This window comes from Podarcis bocagei (assembly GCF_964188305.1).
Source record: "Podarcis bocagei genome assembly, chromosome: 9".
NCBI lineage: Eukaryota > Metazoa > Chordata > Lepidosauria > Squamata > Lacertidae > Podarcis > Podarcis bocagei.
The window spans coordinates 28,162,737-28,185,517 of record NC_138134.1 but is presented as its reverse complement, the minus strand read 5'-3'; the positions used below and the strand labels follow the sequence as shown (position 1 = coordinate 28,185,517).

At 44.9% G+C, this 22,781-nt stretch overlaps 1 protein-coding gene across 2 annotated transcripts in view; it reads left to right on the top strand.

The window, feature by feature from the left end:
- Positions 1 to 884: 884 nt before the first annotated feature.
- SNX25 (sorting nexin 25) overlaps positions 885 to 22,781 on the top strand; it is a 53,147-nt gene continuing 31,250 nt past the window's right edge. Inside the window, exons 1-4 of one of the 2 annotated variants that reach the window (XM_081208767.1) lie at positions 885 to 1,801; positions 11,951 to 12,035; positions 16,744 to 16,960; positions 22,136 to 22,308. In XM_081208767.1, the coding sequence (XP_081064893.1) occupies positions 1,307 to 1,801; positions 11,951 to 12,035; positions 16,744 to 16,960; positions 22,136 to 22,308 (970 nt within the window). In that variant the 5' untranslated portion in view covers positions 885 to 1,306. Of the gene's footprint in view, positions 1,802 to 5,734; positions 6,294 to 11,950; positions 12,036 to 16,743; positions 16,961 to 22,135; positions 22,309 to 22,781 lie in introns of those variants that run through there. The other variant, XM_081208768.1, reaches the window with a different exon arrangement.

Genomic DNA, 22,781 nt, shown 5'->3' with positions numbered 1-22,781 from the left:
TGGTCCATGGGGTCACAAAGAGTTGGACACGACTAAACGACTAAACAACAAATGGTAATAGAGATAAGAATCTACCAGTTTAGCAAATTACAGTAAATGTGACCTTTAGGGTTTGGAAGCACGGAATAAACATGAGCCCCCACAAGTGGCGAGAAGATCAGAGCTTAGCATGCTCTTGTCTATGCAGAACTTTAGCCAATTAGGAAGCTTATAGGCATCCGGCGTGAGCTCAGGCATTTTTGCAATATACATCTGCTTCCCCCAACGTGAGGTGCACAGCCTTTGTGATCTTATTCACCCTGTGTCTAGATTGATGCATCTCTCAATAAACTGAATACCTTTTCCACCCATTGTCTCCTCAATTGGCTTTACTGCAGGAGGCAGTGCCAGAGACCCTTTTGGGGGTGGGGGTGTTACAATAAGAACTGTTTAACAGTGGAACTGACTCCTAGGAGAGGTGGTGAACTCTCCTTCACTGGAGATATTAAAGCAGAGGTTGGATGACCATCTGCCATGGATGCTTTAGCTGAGATTCCTGCAGCGCAGCGGGTTGGACTAGATGACCCTCGGTGACCCTTCCAATAATACAACCCTATGAACTTACGGCCATGCATAGGGTTGGGCTGCATAACTCTTGGTGCTGAAAGCGCCCTGCTATCACTCCCTATCTTGTAGCTGGGTTGCAGGATGCAACTGGAAACACGCGCATTTTGCATGCTTCTCAAATCACAACCAGGCATTGCAAAACGCAGGAGGATTTGCAGACTTCCGCTGGAGGGAGCACTTCTTTTTCTTTTCCTGAGAAGCGAAAACCCACAGGACGGAGCCGCTGCGCGAATCTCAGCGCTAAGATTGACACCGCAACCAGCCAAGGGGAGGAAGGCAAGAGCTGGCCCGGAGCTGCTGCCTTTACGCGGCTGGCCCCGCCTTGCCCGCTGGAGCACACATGGCTCGGTTTCCAGCAGTTGCTGTCATTCAGGCGCTCCCTCCTCCTCCTCATCCGCCTCCTCCTCTCGCTGCCGCGGCGCGCAAACAGGCTCAGCGGGGCCTCCGCCGGCTCCTGCGCGAGATGCGATGAACTAGAGAGCCGCTCGCAGCGGCGGCAGCAGCAGCTCCTTTTGTTCGCAGTTAGGCGGCCAGGCTGCGTCGCTGTAGCTGCGCGTCCCTTCGGGGATCCCGGGCATGAGCCCGGCCGGCCGCCTGCGCCCATGCGGGGCTTTGAGTCTTGTTGACGGGGGGGACGCGACCTTGCGAGGGGGCCCCCGCGGCGGGAGATGCGCTGGTTCCCGGAGACGCCTGGAGCAGCATGTTCCCCGATGCCGACGCCGCTAACGTGCCCTCCAGCAGCAGCAGCGGGCAGCTCGATTCGGCTGCCGCCGGCTCCCCTGCAGCTCAAAGTCCCGGCGAGTCGTGCGGGAGCGGCAGCGTCCCGGCCGCCGCCGCCGCCGAAGAGGACGACGAGGCGGCGGCGGCGACTGGTCGCGGCTTGCCCTGCTCCATGCTGGCCGCCGGACTGGGGGTGCTGTTGCTGGCGGTGTCCCTCTTCTATCTGGGCCGGCGGAAGGAGGGCGACGACGGCGAGGAGGCGGCCGACGCTGGCGGGCAGCGCAGCCTGGCCTTGCTGCTGCTCCAGCTGGCGCTTTACCTGGCCTGCGCCGCCAGCGCCTTCGTAGTCGGCACCTTGCTGGCTCTCGTCAGCCGGAGCCGCGGCCGCCTCAGACCCGCGCCGGATTTCCGCGCTGCCTGGAACTGCCGCTACCCGGGCAGGGAAAACGCCGCTCCCTTACTGCAAGCTGCCGTGGTAAGCAAGTGCCCCTGCCATGGACCCCTTGCCTTGCGCCCAATTAAGTTTTCCAGACTCTTTTCAGAGTGCATGCCTTGCCTTCCAAAGCAGGGCTGGAGTTCACACCAGAGTTGCCCGTGTACTGTGCTCTCTCCTTGGGTTCTCAGCTCCGTGGGGTGGACAGTGCCTCTGAGCCCATACAGAGTCTATTTTCGTCCCGACTTGGGAATCGCAGAGATCTTCAGCCTTCCCCAGACATCTGGGGTTCAACTGTAGGCCTCTCTGGATAGTATGTTCAGGTAGACTGGAGTCCAGGCGTCTTTTTTTATTACTTAGCAAGTAAGTGTAGGGTGGTCTAGGCTTGATTCCCGCCCCCACCTCAATATCTCATACCAAAATAGGAATAAGGGGGGATCTGTGTACCTGGACTGCCCGTGTGCCTGCTTAGCGGCCTGAAACCTAATTTCATCTCCCACTTCCCTGCTGAAAGATGACTGTCTCCTATTATTCACCTGTGCAGTGACAGTGCAGCTGCTCCAGTTATTTTGGCTGCAGTGCCCGAAGTAGCAGAGGATTATTTCAGGCCTGGAAGCTTAATGCTGGTAAACTTGTTCAAAGTAGGATTAACAACAAGCAACATTAGAAAGTGTGTTCTGTGCTGTTGATAGGTTTTAATGCTGCCCTGCAATGGTTGTATTTCGTTTGGGTTACTGCTTTCTCACTGTTTTTATTCATTTAGACCACATGTCACTCAGATAACCCTTTGGAGCAATGCAGAAATACAGTAAATAAATAGAACTGGTTCAGTAGGCAAAGCTGGCCAATTTCAAATGTTTGTTCCTATACTACGTGCTTATGAATAAAAAGCAGAAAAACATATTTCCCTATTAAGTTGTTTAATTTGAGGTGTTCTTTTGTCCATTTGGCTTTTATATTATAGCTGGCTGAACAGGCAGGGTGACACAGCCCACTTATATGGCAGTGGTTTTTGGGGGGTGCCATTAAAGGGAGGCCCAATTATGAGAAGCAGCAGATGAGGATGAAGGCACCATATTGTACATGATTTTGATGACATTGAAGGATCTGCACTTCATTCTTACTTTTGGTAAGCTTTTGTTTACCACTACAAAGGGGAGCTTGCCGAGTGGATTTCTTCTCTATACCAAAACACGCACACACCTGTGCTCCCTAAATGTAGAAAGTTAGATGTTCACCAGCTCCGGAATATCTAGCTGTCTACATTGAGACATCCGTGCCGGCTGAAGTGGTGCAGCCCACACAGATTTGTTTGTACACAAATCTAATGCGTCATCAAATCTAATGCACACCTCAATTTTCAAAACCTTGAAACCAGAAAAGTATTTGCCGGCGAATGTATATGTGCCATCAAATCTAATGCGTACCCCTAAGTTTCGCGACGTAATTTGGCCAAAAAAGGTGTGCATTACATCCGAGTAAATACGGTACTGAAGAACCGTCATTCCTTATTTGCTGTGAGGATAAGTGGGAAACAGTGTTTGATTTGCCACAGCTAATTTTGATTGTAGAGTGTCAGATCTACTGAAAACAATTCATAATGTTGATCACACAGGAGTTTAAGCCTGCTTCATACACAGCAATTTTCCTATATTTCTTTTCTCAAGGAAAATGTACCCCACCTTGTGATTGCATGTAGTATCCCAGGACCAGAATAGACAGATGTGTTTGTTGCACATCATAGTATACTCTTACAAATTATATCCAGAGGGGAATAATCAGTGTGAAGCACAGTAGATGAATGTTTGATTGAGAGCTGTTTATTCAGCCTCACATATAAATAGAAGCTAAACTTGTAACATTTTTTCCTTATTCTGTAATTGGACAGACAATGCCTTGAATTTTATGTGTCTATGATTTTGGTCAACTGATTTGTTGGCCACCACAAGCCAGCTACTATAGTCACAGCAAAATTCTGGACATGATAAGCATAGTAGTAATGCACACTGATTTGAAACCTACTGATTATATCATCTGCCTTGCATATCAGACAAAATTATTTTGCATTGTTGGCATTGGAACTAGGCATATAGTTGGATTTATCTCCCCCATTAATGGGATTTCCATGTGTATATCTATTCTCTCTCTCTCTCTCTCTCTCTCTCTGTGTGTGTGTGTGTGTGTGTGTGTAATTGGAAAAATTCTGCAGTAGAACCTGCCTTAGCCTGCAGTTTTAATTGGGAACTTCTTTGAATGAGAGCTGTCTTATCGTTAATCTGGGCAATTTATTAAACCATCCACTAATGGTGTCGGCCTCCAAACTCAATGGATTTTGTTGTGCTGCAAGACTTGAATTGATTTGGCTCGTCACTCGCAAACCACCAAAGATCAAGACTATTTTATTTGGCTTTAAGATACTTGCTTGTTTAGCAAGGGTGGAATAAATGGCAGGCTGTTTGTTTTACCCTTGTAAAAATAGAGAAGGTGCCACCAAAAGCATGCCGCATGGGATGTGAGGGCTGATCCACAGGTAGCTGCTGTTACTCCCTGGATCATTACAGACCAAACTGCTAGTTCTTTATCTGCTAATGTAGCTTAACTGGAAGTACACTTAAAAAATCCCCATGAAATTACTCCAGTCCAAGTCCTAGCTATGTAGGAAGGGTATTGCAAAAAAAAAGTCTGTTGAAGTTACTAACCCATAAAATACTTTTTAATCTGCTTGTCTTTTTGCAAGAGCTAATTGGATATACTATTGTTTGGCTTTGTGAAGTAATAGTCATAGAATAGAATAAACTTTTGGGTCGTTAGTGGTTTGTATACTTAGACTGCTAATTGGCCTTTAGCACTAGAATCAGTTTCATTCTGAAGTGTGACCTAATGTGTAGTTTATTGATAACAGCTATCTTTTGCCTTCCAGTTTTGAAGAGTGGGTACTCCTTGTCCTTGTTGCTTGGATTCTGTCTCTAGATAACATTCTTAGATGAGAGCAGCCTCTTGATTACTTGCGGAAATGTAACCTTGCAATTGCAAATTCTCTTGCATTTGTAGGCAGTAGAATTAAATCCTTCACAGCCCTTTCACTTTTTATGTGCCTCTGCTAGCTGTCATTTTTTGAGCTTCCCTTATAAATGCTGCTTTTCTCCTTTATGGTTGCACTCTTTTATAAGCACCTCTAGTCTTTTATATGCACCTCTAGTCTTTTCTGGGGACGCCGCGGGTGGTGCTGTGGGTTAAACCACAGAGCCTAGGACTTGCCGATCAGAAGGTCGGCAGTTCGAATCCCTGCGACGGGGTGAGCTCCCGTTGCTTGGTCCTTGCTCCTGCCAACCTAGCGGTTTGAAAGCACGTCAAAGTGCAAGTAGATAAATAGGTACTGCTCCGGCAGGAAGGTAAACGGAGTTTCCGTGCGCTGCTCTGGTTTGCCAGAAGCGCTTAGTCATGCTGGCCACATGACCCAGAGGCTGTACGCCGGCTCCCTTGGCCAACAAAGCGAGATGAGCGCCGCAACCCCAGAGTCGGTCACGACTGGACCTAATGGTCAGAGGTCCCTTTACCTTTTTACTAGTCTTTTCAAGCATCCTTCCCCCTTTCCTTTACCTTTCTGTCTGTCCATCTTTATCTGACACAGGCAGGTATGCTTTCATTGGTGGGTTTTTTAAACAACAACAACAACACATTTACGTTGCAGTTTTATAGGAGGCCTTAACAATATCCCATTTATTTTCAGATATTTTGTTAAAGGCCAATCTTGTAACTAGCAAAATGCGCAAGGTTGGTTTCCTGACTGGGAAATAATAATAATAATATTTTTTTTATTTATACCCCGCCCTCCCCAGCCAAGGCCGGGCTCAGAGCGGCTTACAAGCAATAATAAAAACAAGATGAATGATTACAACTTAAAAACAAAAATAAAATACAACATTAAAATAATGGAACATTAAAATATTAAAATGTAGCCTCATCGCAGGAGGAGAAGAAAAAGAAAAAAGAAAGAGAGGGAGGGAGGGAATCAAATTGGCTCCAAGCCAAAGGCCAGGCGGAACAACTCTGTCTTACAGGCCCTGCGGAAAGAAATCAGATCCTACAGGGCCCTGGTCTCATGAGGCAGAGCGTTCCACCAGGCCGGAGCCAGAGTTGAAAAGGCCCTGGCTCTGGTTGAAGCCAATCTAACTTCCTTAGGGCCTGGGACCACTAGGGTGTTGCTATTTATGGACCTTGAGGCTCTCCGTGGGGCATACCAGGAGAGGTGGTCCCGTAGGTACGAGGGTCCTAGGCCGTGAAGGGCTTTAAAGGTCAAAAGCAGCACCTTAAATCTGACCCTGTACTCCACCGGGAGCCAGTGCAGCTTGAAAAGCACTGGGTGAATATGCTCCCATGGCAGAGACCCCGTGAGGAGCCTCGCTGCAGCATTCTGTACCCGCTGAAGTTTCTGGGACAGCTTCAAGGGCAGCCCCGCGTAGAGCGAATTACAGTAGTCAAGCCTGGAGATGACCGTCGCGTGGATCACTGTGGCCAGGTCGGGGCGGGAAAGGTAAGGGACCAACTGCTTGATGCGGCGAAGGTGGAAAAATGTCGCCTTGGCTGTTGCTGTAACTTGTGCCTCCATGGAAAGGGAGGCGTCAAGGATTACACCCAAACTCTTAACGGAAGGCAATGGCACTAATTGGGCCCCCGCAAGAGAAGGGAGTTGGAAAGAGGGAGCAATGTTCCTTTTTGCCATTTGAGTAAGTCAGGGCAAGGAGTGACTCTCAAACACAGCTAGTGTTGAAAATCCTAAGGAAATCACAAAGTTCCTCAGACCAAGGCTCTATAATTGCAGCACTTAGTTTCTTTTCTTTCCTGTTCTGCTTTGCTTGCTTGCTTGCTTGCTCTTCATTGGTGGCATGCTGAAGTAGGTTACCTGAAAATGGATAACATTTTACAGAAGCGGCTTAGAGTAGGGTATTTTACTTGTTGGTAATGCTCGGTGTTTAAGAGAAATTCCAAAATCCATATTTGTTCTTGGCATCCATCTATCTCGAGAGACAATGGAGTGTGCTTCCGGGTCCGGGGGTGAAATCACTGAGGTGACATTCCTGTAGCACAAGCCTGGGCAGTTTGTATGGAGGTCCTGCTAGGGTTGCCATGTGCCCTCTTTTTCCTGGACACGTCCTCTTTTTCAGGGGTAAAATTTGGGACAAATTGCATTTACAGTCACACCTCAGGTTACAGATGCTTCCGGTTGTGTTTTTTTGGGTTGCAAACCGCTGAAACCCGGAAGTAGTGGAATGGGTTACTTCTGGGTTTCGGCGGTCGTGCATGCGCAGAAGTGCTAAATTGCGCTTTGCACATGCGCAGTCGCTCTGAATCGCAACCCGCCTGTGCGCAGACGCGCCGCTGCGGGTTGCGGACACTGCGGGTTGCGGACGTGCATCCCGCACGGATCACATTCGCAACCCGAACGTCCGCTGTATTTGCTTAGCATCATCTTTTTTGCTCTTCAAAATATGGCAGCCCTATCCTGGGCTGCCCAGATGACAAGACTCCCCCACCACCCCCAGCCTCACATGTGGTCCAAAGGAAAGGAGAGCAATTTGTTTGGCACCAAGAGTTGCCAGAAGGAGGCATTCAAGGCACCATCCAACCATCTTAGGGACTCCACATCACTTCTCGGCCTTTTGGCTAAGATCAAGGGGACTCCACTCTGGATGTGTGCGGAGTAGAAATAACCTCCATACAATATGTTCTGCCTGGTTCTGATTCTTATTTGTTACAGGCAACCAGCCCAATATTGTTTTTTGTTTTGTTTCTTTTCTTACGGTTGTTTCTTCCATTTTTCTTACATCCTGGAACTCTACGGTTCCCACAACAGGTCTCTGTTCCAGGCATTGACCAGACCTGGATTTTCTTAAGTTTCCTCATGGTGGATGCTTGATACTCTGGTCAGGACATGCTTTGGAACTTCAGTTTCAGATTGTAAAAATATAGTGACAATGGAAAAATCCGCCTGTATGCTACTCTTTAACAATTGACAGTACAAATGGGTATGAAGGGGTAATTAATCTGCTATGTGTGTGTGTGCGGGCATGCATGTGTAATGATTGATTTGTAGACATTTTAATAACATTTCAAATTGTGGGTGTTTTGTAGAAATTATTATCTGCAGGGTACTATATTTTGTTTTTATGGTTAATTGTATTGTAACTTTTATTTATTTATTGCTACCATGGGCAGCCTAGAGAATCTCGTTCTGGGTGGGATATAAATAATCCAAGTAGATAAATATTATCCATAAAATGTAATGGAAGTATTTGTAGTCAGAACTCAGAACTTCACTCTAGTTTGTTGGGGATGAACATTATTCAGCCAAAGGAACACATTTCTTCATGAGCAATATTGCATGTGGTGGATGCAGCCACATAAACACATCTTTCTATCCAGACAGGCAAGAGGCATTGCCACAGTTCTGTTATACATTTCAGCCAGGCAAAAGCACTTGAGGATAGACAACAGAGCCCAAGAAAAGTTATGGCCTCAAGAGAGCCCTGAGAGCTAGGAAACATTTGACCTTCAGGCTTGAGATTTCCCACGCCCCCCTTTTGTTCCTAATTTTTCAACATTGGTGTGAGTTCTGTTGCTGTAAACACATTTTAAATAGAAGCACTCTTGTAGGTCAGTGAGAAGCACTTGCATGCGATAAGATTTGTTTTGTATTGCTTAAATCCTTTCCCAGCAAGCCTGTACTCTTTCTAGTGAGGTATTTCTTGACATGATTCTTAAAAAAAAAAAAAAAGTTATTTAAGGATTCGGAGAAGTTCATTCATTCTAATAAGTAACACCCACCCACACCCTGGCTTCTCAGCTATTTGATTCAGGGGGAAGTTACCCAATATTAGCTTACTTGTCATTCAAGCCTGAGATTCAGATAATTGTGTAACTAATTCCCAGATGCTGTGGGCTCATTTGATCCGAACACCCTACTCCCTGTGATCATAGTAAATCACTTTTGAATGAGGGGACTTTCTAGAACAGTTTGTGATACAGCATTTGGAAGAGGGTGGTCTGAGGGAGTTAAAAACAACAGAAATCTCTTGAGTATCCCTAAAGTAGCATAAAATATCCCTACATTAGTTTTTTAGATCCCAGTCCAAATAAAAGATATGTGTACTCTACATTTTATGTTTATGTTGTGAGGTAAAAGAAAAAGGTAAAGGACCCCTGGACGGTTATGTCCAGTCAAAGGCGACTATGGGGTGTAGTGCTCATCTCACTTTCAGGCTGAGGGAGCCGGCGTTTGTCCACAGACAACTTTCTTGGTCATGCGGCCAGCATTACTATACCGCTTCTGGCACAACGGGACATCATGACAGAAACCAGAGCGCACAGAAACATTGTTTACCTTCCCACCACAGTGGTACCTATGTATCTACTTGCACTGGCAAGCTTTCGAACTGCTAGGTTGGCAGGAGCTGGGACAGAGCAACGGGACTGCCTTTGGGGGAAGGGTGGTATGCAAATTTAATTAATAATCATAATAATACATTTTATAATAATGATTAGGAAGCAGTTAAGACATGTGTACTTAAGGCAACACAAAAGTGGCCTTCCTGTGTATGTGAATCTGAGAATAGGCCATATATTTCAGTTTAATAAGCTGAGACAGGAGCAGTGCTGTTTTTCTAGAAAAAGAGGTGCCAGAACTCACTGTGAACTTCTCTGTTTCTCTCTTAGAATGGCAATGGCACCCACCTGAGAGGTGCTGGAGCTGAGCTCCTGTGAGCTCTGGCTGGAAAAAAAAGCCCTGGATAGGAACAAACCTTTGCCCACCATATATGCCCCCTTCAGTCCTTCCTTTGTAGCATTAGTAATCAACATAGAAGCCTTTTTTCATAGTTGAAGTTGGCTTTACATCCTGGCTTCTTTGAAAACTAGTAACCCGTAGTTTTCCAGTTTGTACAAAATGGGAAATGCTAGTTATTTAGAGTCTTATTGGGTTGATTGCTTCTACAACAGAAGGGCTGTGGGCACAGGCAAAAGCTTTGTTCATATGTCCGCTTATTTGGCCAAGAGGATCATTATCCAAAGCAGGCCCGAGAACTAATACCAAAATGTTATTAGAAGCAGCAACTCTTCATTATAAAACTTAAATCTGCCATTAATTGACACCCAGAGTGCGAGGGCAGGATCCACTGAGGAATATTAATTGTCTCAATATTTAACATTAAGCATGTGTGACTCATCTAGTATTGCTCCTTCACAACCTGAGTTTTTCATTTGGGCCCTAGAATGAAATAAGATGTTTCTTTTGTGGACAGTCCATTATTTTTATGTTTCTGGCGCTATGCCTGTTTTTGTTCCTCCTCATAATTTCCTAGAAATAGTTGATGGGCTTGTTGGTGGTGCTGGTTTTTCTGTTTCTTTTCATTGACTGAAGATAACTAAGAGGGAGAGATAAATATGCACAGAACTGTGTTTGGTTGCTTGAACTGAATATTTGAGAACGCTTTGCGGAGAGGGCCATAGCTCCTTTGTTGACCTAGTTTAGACCTTTTTTGAAACCAGTAGAACTGCTCATTTTCACACGTACCTGCCATACAATAACAGTACAGATCAACCATGTCGTCCTGGAAGTAAGTCCTATTGTATTCAATGGGACTTAGGAAAGTAGGGTTAGCACTTTAGCATTTGAGGCCCTTCTTGGAGTGCCCTTTACATTTGTGGCATGGCAGGTGGCTGCAGGAGAAAGGACCTTCCCTACTTGATGGTCCAGCCCAAATGTGGAATGGTGCTTTGCTTGGCATTTCAAAGCCAAGCAAATGCTCTTAGTAAAACCTCTCTTGTAGGCTATGCTGTGTGTGCTTATTTCTGCTGCTTTTTGTAATTTCTTTTTTATATTGTGGCGTTTAATGTTTTGGTTTTAAGAGCCTTTGGAGAGCTTCCAGTTGGACTAGACAGTATGGGGGTAGATGGGCCAATGGCATGAGAGTATAAAGTGGTTTCATATGTTCATAACCCTTGAGTGTGATTCAGAAGTGTACATAAGAAGAAAGTACGCTGAGTATATAGTTAGCAGCGTACAGCATGCCCAGGAAATGAGAGGCCGTACTTTCCATGTAGAGCACTTTCATTCCATGTTGCACAGGCGTGGGAAACCTCCAGCCCATGGGCCAAATTTGACCTGCCAAGACTCCCCATTTGGCTCACCAGGGCATTTTGGCCAAGCCCTGCCCTACACCTGCTACCATATATGACACTCACCCCCCCCTTCCCCACTACAGTGGTCCCAGCCAAATTTGAGTCCTTCCCCAAGCTGCTACTTTTAGAACAAAACAAAAAGGGAGATCCTGATCACAGATTTCGCACATTACATCACATCTGGTAGTTTTTCAGGAAACAAGGTAGGATGGGAGTGGTGCTTTTAGTATCTGTAATATTTTGACCGATGAATTTTTTAATACTATATATGTTGCATTTTTGTATGTGTATGTAATGTGATTTATGACATGGTGGCTTGCCTCACACCATCTAAACGAAGCTGTAAATACCTATTCTGAGGGTTGTTGTGATTAAAGGTGTTGCTGGTCATCTTCCACTTCAAAGACAATACTGCTGCTAACTTGGGTGAACAACTAAATCACCCTTTTTGCATAGTGTTGGTTTTATAGCCACTGGAGATGGAGAAGCTTTGAGGGAGATGGTTTTATCTGTGGAGTTGCACATTTATTGGACACATTCAGCTGTATAAGAAGTCCTCCTAGGTGAGGTGTTGATTCCGATCATGTTTGTCCCCCTTTCGTGTTGGCAGCAAATGTTGAATGTTGACTCCTTGTGACTTCATTTATATGGTTGTATTCTTATCTTGCATACTGTGGCCGTCAAATCTGCTGTGGGTTGACATTTCTAGGAGATGAATGGTTCTCTTCCCTTATTAGTTTACATGTCCTTATTTGCAAATGATAACTTAATTTTCTTGCTTTAGATTGGTCATTTAAGAAACTGAGCAACTTTTGGAGTCAGGAGACTGGCTCGGAGTTTTGGCAAACTCCAGATTTGAAAAGAAAATTACTTTTTAAACGACTGTTAGTTTGTAAGGCTGGGCTAGATGTTTCAAACGTAGTGTATGCTTTGCTGGATTTAACAATCAAATGTCATTATTTAAATACTGCATTCATCCATGTCTTAGGTGTGTGCATGTTTGCTTTCTTTCAGACTCTTTTATCTGGAAACGCACATGAATCTGTCCAGTCAAGGAGACTGATGATTTCTCATAACATGGATAAAGCTCTGAAAGAAGGTAGGACTCAAAGATAATCAGTTATTTGATGAAAAAATATTTCACACCATGGGATTTTGTAAAATAAAAATTTAAGAACCTCCCTCACACCCACCCACAGTACTTTGGGATACATTCAGGTTGCACAACTAGTAGCATGGAATCTGAATGGCAGTAACTGTGCTGTCATTGTTTAAAAGGAGATGTATGGTTGGTGGGATCCATTAATGGGGTTCCCCTAACAGAATGGTGTGCTCTTGGGTCTCAGCTCTCCCTTTCAGCTGTGAAGGATCAGGGGATCCTCTGGAATGGAGTTGGAGGTGGCACGGGGGACTGCAGTTGGCAACACACAACAGACTGGACGCTGGCTAACAAATTGAAGCTTCATTGGACAAGGCAGAATATGACTACTCGAATAAACAAGAACAGTAGTCTTCATAGTGAGCACACCTGGCTCCTTCCTTTCTACATTTGGAGGTTTATATTACATGCAGGGCTTTTTTCCAGCCAAAGCTCACCGGAGTTCAGCTCCTGCATGTCTCAGGTGGATGCTATTGCTATTCTAAGAGAACAAGGGAGAAGTTCATGGTGAGCTCCGACACCTCTTTTGCTAGAAAAATAGCACTGATTACATACATACATACATACCTTTCCACAGTTCAAATCTTGCTCAAGGTGCCTTACAATGTGAAAAAATACAGAACTGCAACATAACAAAAGTAGTCATAAACAATAAAGAAAACATTAAAAAATACACAACCAAAACGAACAATTTCCAATAAATTTCCAATAAATAAATTGTAAGTTCTAAAATAAATATACAAAAAAATCGACATCAACAAAAACCTCAAACAAAGAGTCTGTCCAGCAGCCTCAGTTTTTGTAGTTGAAGTGAGCCCTGCCTTCCCAGGCCAGGCAGAAAAGTCCTGCAAGACAAGGAGCAGGTCTTCTAGGACTCACAGCCAAGATGGTCTATTTCCCCCCTTTTTTTCCTTTTTAAAATTATCACCTATTCAGTATTGGAGAACCGTGCTGCTAGCCTTGAAAATGATCAAGGATCCACTTCTCTTGCATTAGTTTCTTCTTGGAGTAGGCAGGCAGTTAGGACAAACACTGCGGGTAAGAGATGTGATTCAATCAAGCAAAGTCTGTAATAGCTGGCTTTTAAAACTCAGGAACCTGTCATCAAAAGAATATACAATGCTGATATATCCCAAGTGTGTCTCTGTTTTATAAAATGTATTGTGCAGCCTAGGAATGATATTCTAAAGGCAGTATCCAAATAATTTAATTAAAAAGAGTGAAGACATGGCTTAGGTTGAGTTGCCAGCAGATAAAGGATAGTATTTTCTGTTGTCTCTTAGAGAGCTTCTGTCTGTAAATGAATGCTGAATTGCAAAGGCTGTGTTGCAGTGCTAGGGAGTAGCCTTGCATGGGGCTTAACCATGAGCATTCTAATTGTGGAGGCAGGAAGAGTCAGCCATGCAATGTTGGCAATTGGTGTGGTTGCTATGCATTGGGTTGAGGAGGCTCGGTGCTAAGGAGCTGTGGGTAGAAGCGCATGGATTTACACTGGAACCAAAACCAGCCAACACTTTGTATTGCATGCCCATCTACAGTTGATAGTGGGTTCAGTCACCTCTAATGTTATGTAAGGTTTGTTACATGAAGAAGTCTTGCACCTGTGTGGCCTCTTGTCCCCTCTTCACATGCTCTTCTTAATCAGGTAACTGCTCTGGCAAAGTCTGTTAATTTGCTGCTGCATCCATAGGCGCCGACTCCATGGGGCTTGAGGGGGCCCGAGCCCCCTCAAAAATTCGTTTGGGGGGGCTCAGCCCCCCCAATAATCTCGGGCGACGGTGGGCGCGTCCGCGGCTTTTATAGGGCGCCCGGCGCGCACCAGCTCGATAACGGGCACCGGCGCGGCGGGGGGCGCCGGGCCGGGGGAGGAGGGCGGCCGGCCTGTCTCCTTGGCAACCGCATTGAGCAGCGCCGGCTCCCCCGGGAGGGCCATCCCCCCGCGCCGCCGATCGCCAACACCGCCGACGCTGTGGCTGCCCGAGCCCGAGCCCGAGCCTGAGCCCGACCCGGAGCCCGAGCCTGAGCCCGACCCTGAGCCCGACCCGGAGCCTGAGCCCGAGCCCAAGCCCGTCAGTCAGTCAGTCAGGAAGGAAGGAGAAATGGGGAGGGAGACGAGGGAGGAAAATTGCGCACAGGGTGAAGAAAGGAGAAGGGCGAACGAGACGAGCTTCCAACCCAAAAAAGGGCTGGAAGACTGGGAGGATGCAGGATCGGGAAAGAAAGCGACGCCTTCCCCGCCCGCGACGTCGCCCGCTTGTCATTGGCAGCGCAGCGGGCGCCCAGAGGGGCTGGGCACCGGCGCAGGGCCGCTCCGCAGCCGCGGAGGACAGCTGCGCGGCTAGCAAGGTGTGCCGCGTAGAGCGCGGCCCTTGTGTGGCCCGGTGGCCAGGCAAGCTTGGGCGGGGACCCCCATGCGAATCTAAGACGGGAGAAGAGGGCAGAGCAAAGGGGGTCCCTTCCCCAACCTCCGGCTCTGAGACTTCCCTGAGCCCCAGAAAAGCGAAAGGATTTTCTCTTCTTCTTTTTTTATAAATATTTTATTAAGGTTTCAAATACAAAGTTAGAAACATACACTGAAGAAAAAAGTAAAAGAACAAGAAAAAGAAAAAAAGAAAAAGAAGAAAAGAAAACCAACCATTCAACACATTTTTTATATAACTAACTGGACTTCCTCGCATCTCCCTTACCCTGCATTCTTTATAATAAAGATATCAGCAAATTATTACCTTGTTTCGTACCTTATTTTGTACTTTTCAAATACTATACCTCTAAATTTAACATACTTTTCATCAGTTACTTATATCTTAAATTAAACATAGTATTACCTTAGATTTTGACCTTTTCTTACTTAAAATATAATTTCCTGTTTCCCAAATCTAATTGCTGAAGCTATAGTTTCCGAATCGTGTAAATTTTTAACATTCATACAACTTATATTGTTTTTGTAAATAGTCCTTAAATTTTTTCCAGTCCTCTTCCGTTGTTTCTTCTCCCAAATCTCGGATTCTGCCAGTCATTTCAGCCAGTTCCATGTAGTCCATCATTTGCGTCTGCCACTCTTCCAGTGTGGGCAAATCTTGTGTCTTCCAATATTTTGCGATAAGTATTCTTGCTGCTGTAGTTGCATACATAAAGAAAGTTCTATCCTTCTTTAACACTTTCTGGCCAACAATGCCCAAGAGGAAGGCCTCTGGTTTCTTGGGAAAGGTATACTTAAATACCTTTTTTAACTCATTATAGATCATTTCCCAGAAGGCCTTCACTTTTGGACAAGTCCACCAGAGGTGAAAGAATGTCCCTTCAGCCTCCTTACATTTCCAACATTTATTATCAGACAGGTGATATATTTTTGCAAGCTTGACTGGGGTCATGTACCACCTATAAATCATTTTCATAATATTTTCCTTCAAGGCATTACATGCCGTGAATTTCATTCCGGTGGTCCATAACCTTTCCCAGTCCTCAAACATGATGTTATACCCAATATCCTGAGCCCATTTTATCATGGCTGATTTGACTGTCTCATCCTGAGTGATTTTCTCTTCAACCTGCCCTCCATCCTCTTGCAGAAAACTCTTTGCCTGCCCTGCCCGTATCTCGTTTTTGCTTTTTAATTCCACACACGCACCCTTCGGACTTCGTGGCAATCGGGCGCGCGGGTGCGTTTCCTAAGAGAGTGAGGACCCCCGCCTCCTCCCCACCTGCTCCCTCGCCAGCCAGCCAGCCGCGCGCCCTAGCCGGAGAGCCCCGGCCGTCCCCGTCGCGCAATCGGCTGGATCTCCCTTCAGCAGGCCGTGCTCACAACTCGGCCCAGGGACCCCCCAGCAGCGGATCTCCGGCCCAGCTGAAGAATCCGGCAACAAGCCCCCTCCTCCCCAATCGCTCCGCCGAAATACGCTCCAAAAACCCCCAGATAGGCCGCCAGCCGCCAAGTCTAGTGGCGCCCTGAGCGAGGGTCTCTCCCCAACACCGCCACCTCAAACTGCGTTCTCCCGGCTACCCGAGTGAACCAGCGGCAGGACCCCGGTATGGGCCCCCCCAATATTTTTTATAAGTCGGCGCCCCTGGCTGCATCTAAATCTGCAAACTGTCATTCCTGTGAAAGTGGAAGTAACAGATGTAAAAAAGTGGGTGGTGAACCAACCCAGCTGTCTTAGTGAACAGCATGAGGCTTTTTACTGTAACTCAGTAAGATGTGTCTACTTACATGTGACTATAAAGCAGTTAGGCATGACGAACCAAAAAGGTATGATAGAGCTAGGTAGTTAATAGTTTAATAAAATAAAGCTTAGTTTTCATGTGACACAGTGTGTTTTATCAGTTGTACTTAATTAAATTAATCTGTGGGAAATTACCGTATTTTATTTTTACTTACAGTTATAGGCAGCTATTTAGGATTTCTAGTAAGGTGACTGACAAATGGCAGTTGCAGTCTTACGCTGTGAACCTCCAGCAAGCTTTTTCAAGGCCGTTTTTTCTTATATCATCCCTTTCATATTTTTTGAAAGGTGGGAGAATGCTATACGCTGAAGATGCAAGCAGCCAATGTTTTCAAGCACCAATTGTTCATAACAGTACTCCCCCCCCCCCACTTTCCCATGGCTCCTGACTGAATTCTGCTTCATCTTTGGTGTTGCTTTGGTTTCAGTGTTTGACTACAGCTACAGAGATTACATTTTATCTTGGTATGGTCACCTCAGCAGAGACGAGGGACAGCTGTACCACCTGCTATCCGAAGACTTCTGGGAAGTTGCCAAGCAGCTGCGACAGAGGTTCAGTCACATTGATGTAGTTAAAGTCGTCTGCAGCGATGTAGTGAAAGCTTTGTTAACCCACTTTTGTGACCTTAAAGCAGCCAGTTCCAGGTAAAAACATATTCCCCACAACACCCTTATTCCATTTTAGTTTAGCTATTCTCCCCTTCCTCTTTTGCTTGTGTTTGAACCGTGTGGTGTAGTGGTTAAAGTGCTGGACCAGGACCTGGGATACCAGGGTTCAAACCCCACTCGGCCGTGCAGCTCACTGGGTGGCCTTGGGCCGGTCACTGCCTCTCAGCCTAACCTTCCTCACAAGGTTGTTGTGGGGGTTAGACAAGGAGAGGGAGCCACTTTGAGCTGCTTATAGAAAAAGATGGGCTATAAATACCGTAGATTCCGGCGTATTAGGCGACTGGGCGTATTAGAAGACCCCCCAAATTGGCAGCTGCAATTTGGGGGTTTGTCTTATAAGCCCAGTCGCTTAATACACTGGGCAGCTCCGCGCCGGGAGAAAGCCACCTGGCATGGAGCAGAGCCCGCCACCGGCTGCTGCTGCTTCCAAAGCGGGGGGGGGGGGGGGCTCCGCGCCGGGCTGCTTTCTCCCGGTGGAGCCTGCAGCAGCAGCAGTGGGCTGGGCTCCATGCCGGGCAGCTCTCTCTCTCGCAGCGCGGAGCCCGCTGCCTGTACCCGGCGTATAAGACGACCCCCGACTTTTAAACCTCCTTTCCGGGGTTAAAAAGTTGTCTTATACACCAGAATCTACGGTACAAATGATGATAATGATGATGATGGTGATGATGAAGAAGAATAGTGAAGCCTTCTTTGAGGCAACACCAACAGAAACAACGATAAACAGCAATGATAACTAGCTTTTTTGGCATGTATGTCACAATACAAGTCAAACCTCTCAGAGACTATATATGCCGCTTGCTCCCTCATACATTGTGGTTGGCCTGTGTCTAGTCTACTGAGCTGAACAGGCCCTGGTCAGTAGCAGAAAGGCAATCGGAACTGTAGGCCTGATCCTACTTTTCTGGCAGGCATATGCACCCTCCTTTTCCTACCTAAATATATAATGAATTTCTATTGTTTTGTTGCATATGTTACCTTCTATGCTGTGTGCATGGCAAGGCATTGTTCCCATCAAGGTTAGAATTGTGGCCAAATTCATAAATGTTTTCTGTCCTGTATTAAAAATGATAAACGTTGCCAATTATTCTGTTGGGAGCCACCGAGAATGGCTGGGGAGACCCGGCCAGATGGGTGGGGTATACATAATAAATTATTGTTATTATAATTATTATTATTATTATTCAGCATTTGGGGTGGGGTCATTTAAGACCTTTTTGATCTCAGTTAAAGATGGGCTATGGAGGTTGCCGGAAAGCAAAACATGGCTAGAGTATGTATGTATGTATGTATGTATGTATGTATTTAAAGAGAGAATAATGCTACTGATGTGTTATCAGACATGGATTGCAGTTGTATATTTGTTGTCCACTTCTCTTGCACTAGGAACTTAATCCCTTTGACTTGAGTGTGTTCACTACATAGGCATGGGAAGTATATTGTGAAAGTTGATGTTCTTGCAAAGGGAATTTCCTCTTTGTTCTTGTAGTTCGTTTTTTTTTTTTGGTTGGCCTTGTCATTGGCAGTACCTAGTTGGCAAAGGTGATTAACAGAAACCACAACAAACAGGGAAGCAGCAGCAGCATCTTTACAAAACACACAACCCAAATTAAAGTATATTTGTGTGGGTGGACCCATGGGCTAGCTAGGCGACTTCTTGGAATCCCTTGAACTACATTCTTTGAAACACAGCTGTGTATTCCCCCCCCCCCCACCTGTTGCGCATTGAATGTGGCCAGTTAATAGCTGTGTAGTTGTTATATGTGAGTCCTTGGGATGCGGCAGATCTCCATGTGGCATTGAAGCTCACTGCATGACCTTGCTGGCCAGTTTGTTTGTTTATCTTGGAGATGCTCTTGATGCAATAGATTAAGAACCAGGTTGCTATGTGGCTTTCTCTAGCAGAGAAAGAAAGCTCCTTGACCTATTTTTATTCCAGCCTTCAGTATGAATTCCCAGAGTGCTTCACATAAGAGGAAAATGCAAATTTAAAAACCCAATTAAAATATAAATAAAACAAAACTGAATAATAAAAAATACAGTTATTAAAAGGCAGCAGGATCTTAAAAGGCAGGTATAAAGGATCAGCAGGACTAAAACTGTAGCATGCACAAATAAAAAGGACACCAAAGTAGGCACTAGATGTTTCTTTTGCATAACCTACTTCTTAAGGATGTTCTGTGTTTAAAAATGGGACAGCTGCTATAAGCTTTCTTGCTGGGATACCAGTATAGCACAGTAATATTACATATGTGCTCTTTTAGATATTTACAAATGAATGCCCAGTTGGGAATTAAAACATGGAGACTTAACAGGATTTCACTGTGTTTTAAAATCCATGCAAACTTTTAGTGCAGTGGTGGGAACATCTGGCTTGCCAGTCTGATTCTGCCTGCCATGGTTCCCGGTTTTACCTGTGAGAACCTAACACTTGCCACTCACTTTGTTGAATTGCAGTTAGTTTTAACTTTCTGACAGGCTCAGGTAATGAATCAAGACATGAGTTTGTTCCAGTTGCACATTCATTATAGCTTATGTGACTTGGGCATACTCTTTGCTCTTGCTTACAGTCTCAGGAGGGATCACTTGCAGTTGCTAACTAACTGTTGATAGCCTGGTAAAGTACTGTATTTTAATATCTTGTGGAAGCCGCCCAGAGTGGCTGGGTAAACCCAGCCAGGTGGATAATAATAAATTATTATTACTACTACTACTACTGCAGGAAAATGCAGAGAACAAACATACCTTGCAAACTAGGTTGAAGGATAGGTAAAACTACTGTCGTTGCCGTTTTCTTTCTCTTCTTTTGCTAATAGCTTTTCCAGTAGTCATTTTAATGCATTTGGTGGACATGGGAAATATGAGAGGGTTTTTCTTTGCAAATAGCAGTCTCAAGGCCAGCCGGAAATATTAAAGCAATTAAGAAATAAAAGCTGAAATATCCAACTTGGTAGCTAGATAGTCTCTTGCCAGTGCCCTAAATTATACCTTTCCCCCCCGAAAAGGGTTCTAGCAGATCAAACTTGCTTTAATTCTGCCAATCTCTTAAGAAGCTGAGGCAATGCAGATAAAGAGATGTACAGCCACTTCTGCTCCCTTGTGAATTACTTAGCAGTTTGCTGCAGACTTGTGTGGAAGCCCTGGTAGATATACAGTCCAGTCCAGTGAAAAATGTCTTTTTAGATTTACTGCTGCATAAACATCTTTCAGATTTATCTCCTGCCTGTTAGGGAGCCCCTTTACACTGTCAAGATGATGAAGAACCAGAATGCTTTCAGGATTTATTTTTATTTTTTTAAAGTTGCCATTAGAATTAATAGGAGGCTAACATGAATGTGGTCTCAGGTTTCCTTGCAAAAGACTCACACTTGCACACCTTGATCAATTACCCTACCCTACTTTCTAAACAGATTTTTGGTGTATAATGCCTTTTAAAATGCCACTCTCAGCATGCTTGTCTCAGCCAATGGTAAGAGACCCATTTCCTTTGCAAAACTGGACAAAGGTATCAAAATGGCCACACCATCCTTCTTTCCAAGCCATGGTGGCCCAAGGTTGCAAGGCTGTCCTTGTGCATTCAGGAAATATATTTTTGACAATGGAGTGTAATGGAGTGCAAAATCAGAGCAATTTGCAGGATGAGGGAAGACAAGTAGCCTGCTTCTTACTTCTCCTTGGTCCAGGATTGTTCCTCCAGAGACTGGCTTGAAAGCCTTGGTTGATTGAGAATGCTTAGCTGGCTCTGAATAATTTGTCAGGGGTTTGGACTAAGTGTCCCCTACACTGTGCTTATTGTCCCAGTGATTGGGAAGTTACATGGTCTCACTTTCTTTTTGCTATGAAAACCACTGTGGGTGGGTGGCTCAGAGGAACCGACAGCTTTCTTTAACTATCAGGGCTTATTTAGGGGAAAGGAAACTGAATGTATAATTCAATGTCTTTTACCCTACAGTTTGATCTAACTGTGGTTTGCACAAACTATAGCTTTCCTTTGAATAAGGACTGCAGGTTGTTTTGAACTGCAAATAGAAACTTGAAAATTCTTCCCTTCACGCATCAAAGACTGAGACAGAGGGGAAGTGTGTGAACCCAGGACTTAGGTCTGCTTTTCCCAATAAACTGGATCTAAACCATGGTTTGGTGTTGCATCTCAACTGGGCGGGTGTGTTTCATGAACTGTAAATGATTTTTATTTTAGGTGATGTTTGATTTTGTTCTGTCTTTGTTGTGAATGCTGTACTTTGTGCCTGGTAGGTGTCTCCTTTTACTTATTACCTGCTGCCTGAAAATGCTAGCGCTTTATGGAATACTTTCTTGCATGCATTTTATTGCAAGAGCTGCGTCAAGGATTTTCAAACACCTGCTAAGATAAACTTATCCAGTACATGTTTGCATACTTGCCCTCTTATGCAAGCATATGCTGGAAGTATTTTACTGGCTGATTGGAAATGGAAATGAAGCCCTGGTCTGGGCCTTTTTCTACGGCATTTGCAAAGCAGGCCTCAAACTGACAATTGCAACCTCCCTCGCAAGCTGATGGCTTTTCAATAACAAGATGGACCAAAATGAAAATCATTCAATATTCTTGATAAATGCCTTGTATGGAAATTCTGTAAAATAGACATTGGAGCTGTTGAAAAATAAATTTGCATATGTTTGTTTGAACCAATTCATTGAGCTTTTTAAAGTTTATCTGGTTTATTCAAAGCAATAGATTGCATAAAGCTGAAGTGAAGCCTTTCAAATTCCTCCACAGACATGTTAGAGGAGGAAACACAGGGATGTGAGATCTCATGTTTGTCCCCATAAACCTTGTCCCCACAAACTACTAAACCTCACCATGGCATAGTGGTGTGAAACTACAGTTGTGTGTGTGTGTTTAAAAAATTCAGAAATGTTCATAACTTGGTTAACATTGCAAAGCCCAAGTGATTTAAATTGCTGTTTTCCTTTTCTTTCTATAACGAATAAGGAAGAAGGGAGGGGCTTGCTGTGGGGAAATGTACAACTAAGTCATACTGTAACTAAAAAAAAAGCATTGCATGTAACATTCAACAAAGGCAGTGGTTTTTATAGGTAGCTGGCTTTCTTCTGTTATGGATCTTCAAGCAGTGATGACTAGAGGATGATTAACTTTCTGCTGCTCCTCTTTAGACTGGAAGAGCAGCCACGGCCATTTTTATTGCATCCGTGTTTGAGGAACTCCGATGAAGAAGCAAGATTCCTGCAAGCATGTTCTCAAATTTTGGTGTATTGTCTTCTGCCCTCAAAGGATGCCCGGTCGCTGAGCTTGCGCATAGTCCTTGCAGAAATACTTGCATCAAAAGGTAATTATAGGTCAGGTCAAGCGTTTGGTCACGATTAGAAAATCAGTCTGCACATTTATTTATTTATTTCATAAAATTTATACACCGCTTGAGTCTTAAGAAACCTCAAAGCAGTTCACAAAAAAGCAAGAAAATCAAGAAAAATTCACATCCATATGTCAAAACATAGCAAAGTTAAAACAGATTTCGACTTCCGAAACGTTCAGAAACCAAAGCACGGCTTCCGATTGGCTGCAGGAAGCTCCTGCAGCCAATCGGAAGCCCTGTCGGATGTTCAGCTTCCGAAAGAATGTTCAAAAACCGGAACACTCAATTCCAGTTTTCAATCGTTCAGGATCCAGAACATTCAACCCCCAAGGCTTTTGGGAGCCTAGGTACAGCTGTCCTGCGACTCGGCAAGCATCACAACACCCTTGGTTACAATGGGATGTTTTTTTGAAGCCTGATTGTAGTGAGGGGAGAGGAACCTGTGG